The 8575-nt window shown below is 44.1% G+C and overlaps 1 protein-coding gene across 1 annotated transcript; it reads right to left on the reverse strand.

Annotated features, from left to right (window-relative positions):
• Nucleotides 1-1944: 1944 nt before the first annotated feature.
• Nucleotides 1945-5564, reverse strand: LOC124689200 (ultraviolet-B receptor UVR8-like). Its single transcript, XM_047222762.1, has 4 exons — nucleotides 5242-5564; nucleotides 4219-4435; nucleotides 3827-4139; nucleotides 1945-3002 (listed from the first exon to the last, which is right to left on the reverse strand). The coding sequence occupies exons 1-4, from the start codon at nucleotides 5562-5564 to the stop codon at nucleotides 2521-2523; spliced, it is 1335 nt and encodes a 444-aa protein (XP_047078718.1). The 3' UTR covers nucleotides 1945-2520.
• Between the last annotated feature and the right edge of the window lie 3011 nt (nucleotides 5565-8575).

The following is an 8575-nucleotide window of genomic DNA, read 5'->3' on the forward strand; positions in this document are numbered from 1 at the left end:
AGCTAGTTAAGAGGCATACTAGGGACTCTTTGTTTGTCTACATATCACACATGTACTAATGTTTCGGTTAATACAATTATAGCATGATATATAAACATTTATCATAAACATAAAGATATAAATAATAACCACTTTATTATTGCCTCTAGGGCATATCTTCTTCACATCTAACAATGTTTATTTGTTCATCAGCGTGGCGACCACCAGCACTTCCCGCATGGGAGAGCTATGATCCAAGACTCTTCACGTCCCACGGGTGACCACCAGCACTTCTCGCAGGGGGGAAGCTATTATTCAGGACTCTTCACGGTAGCACGAGCTTCCACGGCGAGCTGGCGTCCGTCTGGATCTTGATCGGGAGAAGAGGATAGGTGGAGGGAGGGAGGGAGGAGGGAGGGAGGGAGGGAGGAGGCATCGAGCTCGAGGGAGGGAGGTGGGATGCGGCGAGGTGGAGCGATGGAGGCGGCAAGGCCGATGGGATCGAGGAGGTGCCGAGGGAGGCGGATGGGATCGGGGAGGAGACGATAGCCAGTTTTCCAGACAAATGACGGGTCGGGGACGTCAATCATGGTTAGGCACCACGTCATTCGGCCAGAATTTCCAAATGAAATGACCCTGCGATTCGGTGACAGCCTTCTGGAATTGCCAAATGAAATCCGCGATTCGAGGATGAATTCCTGGATACCAAACGAGCTTTCGAGAGTTTCATTCCATTTGAATCACCGGTTCACCAAATGGGATGAAACTCTCTCAAAATACAAAACGAAATAATTATGATTTACTAATTTTTTTAGTTTTTTTCTAAACAGTACTAATTTTTTTGTTTGAAATTTGCAAACCGATTTTCAACCGAGTGCGGAAAATGAGCTTTGGAAGTTCGATTACGACCCTAGGCTCTGCCAGTATGATTGATAAAGAACATCTCTTATGCCTTATGTCGAGTTTGTTCTTTAAACGATACATCGATTTTTGTAATATTTGTCCGAATCCATAAAGGATGATTTCTTTTTGTCACAAAAAGACATCAAGAAAAAGAAAAGAATGAAAGCAAAATATACATCCAATCCCTCTCATTTGTGTTAAGGTAATTGAACAATCTATATTTTCTTGACGGCATGACTAAGTACAAAAGGTAGTTACTAAGGAATTCTAGTGTGAGTGCCTAAATAAGATATATAGATACGTAAGGAGTACTACATCCGTTCTGAATTATATTAATATATAGGTTATATACGGATTCAAATGAGTGGACAGATACACTAAAATACATATAATTTTTAAAAAAAAACTAGAACACCATATTATTCGGAACGGAGGGATACATATCTAAGTTCATTTGGAAAGAAAATACCAGAAAACATAGTATTAGATCATGATAAAATCGCCGGGGCTTCCATTCAAAGCTTATCACACTTCTCCTTCAGACCTTCAACAAAGTCCTATGTTTTTTTAACAATCAATACTATATATATTTAAAGTACCAAATAATACATGGCAGAGATACATGTGCTGAATTCAGCGATTACAACAATTGATAGACCTGGTACGTGCCGCTTTTCCTCATCAAAAGATAGAAGAGCACCCCTTCTACCCAAGTTCCATGGTTATTTTACTGAGTTCCTTCGATATGGTTCTCTCAACACACTCTAGCAGCCTAGTATACTCTATTTGTAGCCAGAGAATGCAAGTGGATAACCAGCAAAACCCTTCAATTCTATTCTCATATAGGGGAAACTCTCATTTGCAACTAGTTGAACCCGCACTCTCATATAGGTGTTTTTTTTACTGGACGTACATATCGTTTCTTTTTGCCTATGCATATCAATTATTAAAGTGCCATGATCTACAGGTTAGGTTAACATAAATACTCTGAACATTTGATGGACAGAACTAGTTAACAGCATACATTCAGAAATTGATACAGCAAAAGCAACAATACAAAAGAACCGCCAAAGTTCAAGATCTCATACATTACTTTACAGCTCCATGATGGAAGGAATAGTTGTTACGGAGAACAATGCTTATTACAAAAAAAAATCATATCACAAATTTGTGAACATTTCACATGGTTAGATTTCTGCATAAACCAATGGTAACTACTCTTACTCTACATTGGAGATGCTGAGACGGTAGGAAAGGGCAACATCCACAAAAAAACAGACCATAAAATATGCACAGCGAACAAAACTTACAGAATTACGTGCGGGAACTCTAAGAATATACACATGGCATGTGCACTTCGCAGAATAACTGCCTACCATTTTCTCACCATATTTTTTTCTGAACTGTCCCAACATTTCCCCTTCAAGGCGAAAACCCCGTGCCAAGTTTCCAACATTGCTGTTGACCATGATGGACAAGCATACATAAATGAAAATTATTACCTGAAAGAACAAAGTGAGAAGCCCATTTTGAAGTTGCTTGGTAACAAGCATCATAAGATCCCATCCAGTTGATAGCAAACACCGCTCCAGTGAATAGTGCAGCAACTAATATATTGCCACAAAGAAGCAGCCCAGCCTATTCAACCAAGATGAGATTATGATCCATCCCCGCAGCCACTTGTATGACCTCTAATCCTTCCAGATTATCGATGAGACAAGGCTCTGCCTCATCCATTGAGCTGCCCAAACCTAGCCTGCCATTTCGGCCAGATCCCCATGCCCAAACTTCTCCGTTCGACATGAGAACAATGGAATGCACCCGGCCAGCTGCTGCTGATACTGGCTTCTCACCAAGCAGATAGTCGACTAATCCTGGTGTGTCCTCCTGGCCAGGTCGTCCGAGTTGGGAGCTGCAGTTCCATCCCCATGAGAGGATACCAGTTTCAACATTGGCATTGCTTTTGGTTGATACATGGCACAGTGCAAGAGAGTGTCCAGCACTTGCTGACACAGAGAATGGATTGTAGCTTATGTCGACAGGGAGAAATTTGGACAAGCCTGACATCCTACCAAGTTGTCCATAAGTGTTGTCTCCACCACTCAGTACAGTACCATTAGCTGGGCAATGCATAAACCACATGAGAGGAATAAATAGAATGGACATTGAAAAGGTGAACCTCCAAAGTAGTACACTTTTAGATGATTTGATCATTATGAATTTGCACTTTTGATCATCATAGCAGGGCAACTCCTAGCTTTCTATGATAATACAATGAACAAAAAAAACAAGAATTCTTAAATAACCGACGATGGCAATGTATATTTACCATTCATTAGTGAGAGGGAACATAAATTGTAGATGCAACAATGTACCATGTCTTATTAACACGAGAGAGGGAGGGAGGCACGAGAAAAACATTATCCATAGCAAGTGCGCACAAGAGCTTCAACTTTGTAGGTGAAAAGCAGTGTTCAAAATATCGACCGTTCTATCATGACTCAGGGCTGACCGATAAGGTTACAGCATATTGGCCGAGTTTATCAACGGAGCCGATTTATCAGTCTGGCAGCCGATTTATCAGCTGATTTAGATCGAATTTCGACATTTATTGGGTATCTTAGCTCGATTTATCGGTCTGACAGCCGATTTATCAGCCGACAGTCTTGTACTATAGAACTGTACATTAGCTCATTTTTTCCATTTTTGTTGATTCAAAGACAAAGAATCAAGGTAACACTTCTGTTCAATACTCCAATGTTGTTTTTGCAGCAAATTTTAGAATTTTTAGTTCCGGAACTTAGGATTTACAAGAAAGCTAGTCGATAAATAGTAGACCGATAAAATCGATTAATCAGCCAAAAACGATTAATCTCTAACCAGAGGCTGGCCAAGCAGTATACAATAAACCATATCTTGAACACTGGTGAAAAGAAATACTCACAGAAGAGAATCAGGGAATGATCAAGCCCACATGAAACATCAGACACCTCAAGATCAGTAGCTTCACGAACAAGAGAAGGTTCCCAGATGATAGGCATACTGTCTTCACTCCGAATTTTCTCAGCGACCATCTTTTCAACAGCCTCTAGCATTGAACTAGAATACTTATCCCCTGATTTATCAATGTATTCCTGTGGAGATGGTATCTGGGTACTTTGGCCCATTTCTCCTAATCTTCCAGTCTCTGAATAACCCCAACCAAATAGCCCTCCATCTTTTGTCAATGCCATGGCATGTCCCCATCCAAATGATACCTGCATTTTTTTCAATTAAAACCATTGGCTCCCTAGTGACCAACATGCAATTTCTTAATTTCAGGGAGAAAGTTACAACCTTAACAACATCATGACAAGCAAGTGCCTCCACTCTAGAAGGCACTGCAGCTTCCACAATGTCCTTGCCAAGGCCAAGTTGGCCACGCTTTGATCTCCCCCAAACCCATAGAGAGCCATCACACCCAATTGCTGCTGAAACAACTCCTGAAGCGGATACAGCTCGAACTTGAACATTCTCCAGTCCCCTCACCTGTTCTGGGTTGCTCCACGTATTCCTGTCATTTAGTAAAATGGTAAAGCATTTGCACTTATATCCTTGGTAAGTAATGTTTGCTTTTCCAAGTGGACATGGGTCTGGATTTATTACCATAGGGATAACGTAACAACAGGTAACAAGCATCCATGTGCTGCTTGGTAAGTATTGTTGCACACAAGTAAGACAGTATAAGCGTTGGAGGTTTTGAGCTACAGTTGAACTCATGCCATTGGCTCTTAGTTTATTCAAAACTAGAACAGACAAGAAAAACAAGGTTGCATCATACCTGTTCGGATGATGTATGCTCAGTGTTAAGGTTTGGGGTTCTGACTAGAATATACTGAATATGAAAAGTGAAACCAGTACAGGAATGACGCATGTGCAGCACGCATACGGAACTACGTAAGTGTCCATGTTATCTGAACCATTCTTATGCATCTTTTTATGATGTTCCTGAATGAACGATCAAATTATTTGGGCCAGGAAGCAATATCTGAACAATCGTGCTGCAAACTGGGATATATAATTTATCGCTATGGCATATTGGCATGCAGATCAACTGCACTCCATACCTGTCCAGTGTCCATGATACTCGACAGACTCAAGTTAGTACGCAGTGGTTAAAATTTGATTCGGGTAAGTTTGAAGTCTGAAACCATGCGCATTTTGTTCATTTTCAGACATCGAATTTCTTTCTCGCTCAATGTCCTTGGCTACAAGCACGAATAAGCAGTGTCGTTGTTGCTAAAACGTTGAAGCATCGGTACGCACTTATTCTAGAAACGTCTAAGAGAGGAAACATGGAAGGGGAGAGGGTTAGATCACCTCGGGGCGTGGAGCCCGCGGCCGAGCTGGCCCTCGTCGTTGCGCCCCCACGCCCAGACCTCCCCGGCCGCGGAGACGGCGAGGGAGTGGTAGTGTCCGGCTGCGACCGAGGCGACGGACGGCGGGAGGGAGGGCACGGGCGTGGGGACGTACACGTCCGCGGCCGGAGCAGGCTGGCCCACCGCTCCGTGGCTGTTGTCGCCGAACCCGTACACCGCTCCGGAGCGCGGCGGATGGGGCGTCCCGCCCGCGGCGTGCGCGGAGAGGAACCGGCGGCGGAGGCAGGAAGCGGAGGGGCGCCGCGCGCGGAGGAGGTGGAGCATTTGGGCAGCCGTCGAAGAGAGACGGAGGAGAAGGGGAATGTATCCTGTGCACCCAAGCAACTTATGCACCCATGCATCTAGCTCTGATTGAAAACTTTAAAAGTTTCAAAAAAATCTGACAGAAAGTTCGGGAATAGATAGTACTGTACTAGTATCTAACATGTCACAAAATTTCAAGTCTAAATTTGAAACACAGCTTCAAAATAAAAAATGACAAATTTGTTATGAATAGTGATAATGGGCTAAACTGAAAGCCCAACTTGCATTTGGCACTATTCATGGTCAGGTTTGTTTATTTTGTTTCTTGATCTCTATTATGAATTATGATTTGAAACTTGGTGACATGTTAGATCTGAGTACTATCTATACACATAACCTTGGCTTTGATTTTTTTTAAACATTTAAAATAGTTAACCGGGGCTGGGTGCATGGGTTGCATGAGTTGATTGGGTGCATAGGATAGACAATGGCTGCGTGGTTCATGATCTAACCGTGGACCCCTGAAAAGCAAGCCCAACCTCAACACGGTGTTTTGGGCCGGCCCGATTTAAGCATCTTTTTTTTTTGAACAGCAGAGTGCAGAGCGCCCCAGAAGTCAGAAGTGACCAGAAACCTTTCATTTAATGGATAGAGGGGGTACAAAGTTGTTACAAAGGACCCCATAAAATATAGAAAATACATATGTAGAAAGAACCTTGCTAAAAGATTTAACAAATCAATCTAGTCCTTCCTCTCTCCCACTGCGGAGCATGGAGCTCAGATCGTTGCAACCATGGACGAAGACGGGGACGGAACCACTTGTCTCTGGAGGCAAAGCTCTCAACGCCTGAACTCGAACGGGCCTCACGACGGAGGTTAAAAATTTGCCGGCAACCGAAACCGGCATGAAGAGGGCCATCTTGGCCAAAGATTTCAGCGCTTCAATAGCCGTTGAGATGATGCTCCAAAATCTTGTTGTTGAACTCCGAAGCCACCATAGAACAACAGTAGCCCTGCCCTCTCTATTCCCAATCACCACCTTAGCGCTCGAGGAAGAAAGAAAGTACAGAGAAAGTCGGTGTGTGCTAGAGTAGCAGAGGCATGCCAGCACCACTTCAGATAAACCGACCCACCATCAAGCCTAATGAACCTGCCACAAACTTGGGAGGCACGCGAAGAAGATAGCAGTTGTGACGAACCAGAATCGCCCGCCTATTGAAGAAGACCTCATCAGAGTCGCGACCACCCACCAACGTTCACCTCAAAAGCATGGTGATGAGCAGCACCGATGAACGCCATGCTCTGCGGCGAAGCAGCAGAGCGACGAGTCCCCAAAAGAAAGGGGGGCGACTTTATTAGGGGAGATGCCACGCTCCATCCATCTCACGAGCCCCAACTTCCGCCACCGGAACAGAGCTGCGAAGAAGACGAGGCAGAGTGTATAAAAGATCCAGCCGATGAGATCCCGTATCCTACTCCCAAACTCCACAAAGGGATAATCTACACTAAAACATGCCCTAGCACTAATCTCGGCGCTTCCCCATCGCCAACTCCAGCCGGCGACGCCGGCGAGAGCAGCTCCGGGTCGGCCCAGCGGAGAAGAAGAGATGACCAGACGAGAGAATTCCGGAGAGAGCGAGAGGGGTGGGGAAAGTGTCGTCCGCACGATTTAAGCATCTTAGACGTCCGTCTGATTTAAGCATCTTAGATGGGCTGCAACTTAGACTAGCCACAATGAGAGTATCATAAGTAGTATCATGCATGTCATGTTGGCAAAATTTTGATATGGCGCACCAATTAATGAGTTGAGAGATTGGAGTGGTATCATAATATGATACCGTATCATAACACGTAAATCTAGAAAACCTAATGGCTAAAACATCATGTACACAAATTTGCATTGAGATTCTACAAAATATTAAATATGATGATACTATGATACATGTGCATGATACTAGTGTATGATACTTCCTATTGTGACTAATCTTAACCTAGTAAGAGCATGTCTAACAGACCCCTTTGAAAGATCGAGATGTCGCCTGGAGGGGGGGTGAATAGGCGATTAAAAACTCTTGCGGATTTGTCTTGTAAGAATGCGGAATTAAACTAACGTTTAGTTTACAAGCACAAACCCTAAATATGCTAAGCTCAACTAAGTGTAACAATAGCAACTAGAGCTAAGCAAGATAGGCACAAGATATATGTAGCACAAGTGATAGCAAGATATATGTACTTCAAGCACGATGGCTATCACAAGGAAAGAGAGCTCGGGTATAGGAATAACCGAGGCACGCGGAGACGAGGATGTATTCCCGTGTTCCCTTCCTTTGCAAGAAGGTACGTTACGTTTGGAGGAGTGGAGGTCCCACGAAGGATTCCCCGCGCCACGAAGGCTCACCCTATTCTCCGAGCCACACCCACGAAGGATAATGGTCCTTTCCTTATGGTTAGCTTTTCCTCCACTCCGGAGATAGCAAGCTCCACAACCACTCCACGAGCTCCACGAAGGAGAAGCCCGGGCCCCTTCACAATCTTCCACGAAGAGATCACCGGGACACCAACCAAACCAACTAGGAGGTCTCCCTCCAAGAGTAACAAGCTCACGGTCTCTCACTCGAACTAATCGTGGTGGAGAGCTCAACACTATGCAATGATGCAAAGCAAGAACACTAGAGGTGTTCAAGTCCTTCACACTCAAATTCCACCCAAGCAACAAATGCTAGGATGAGATTGGAGAGAAAAAACAATGGGGAAAGTCAACAAAAGACTCCAAGATCTAGATCCAAAGGGTTCCCCTCACTTAGAGGAGAAATTGAGTGGGGATTGTAGATCTAGATCTCCTCTCTCAAATCCTCAAGAATGGGCAAGAATCATGGGAGGAATCAAGAGGGGAAGGTAGTTCTTCGAATGGCAACAATGGAGGTGAAGAAAGGGGAAGAACTACTTCAGCTCAAGGTGGAAGAAGGCTATTTATAGTAGGGGAGAGAAAATAACCATTGGGGGAAAAACAGCCACAGGCCGGACCGAGCCGG

Source organism: Lolium rigidum, chromosome 2, assembly GCF_022539505.1.
Source record: "Lolium rigidum isolate FL_2022 chromosome 2, APGP_CSIRO_Lrig_0.1, whole genome shotgun sequence".
NCBI lineage: Eukaryota > Viridiplantae > Streptophyta > Magnoliopsida > Poales > Poaceae > Lolium > Lolium rigidum.

Coding starts and splice junctions, on each gene's coding strand:
- LOC124689200 (XM_047222762.1), bottom strand. CDS start 5,564: ATGCTCCACCTCCTCCGCGCGCGGCGCCCCTCCGCTTCCTGCCTCCGC. Junction 4,140..4,218: donor CTTGTCATGATGTTGTTAAG/GTTGTAACTTTC, acceptor AAAAAAATGCAG/GTATCATTTGGATGGGGACA. Junction 3,003..3,826: donor TCATTCCCTGATTCTCTTCT/GTGAGTATTTCT, acceptor TGCATTGCCCAG/CTAATGGTACTGTACTGAGT.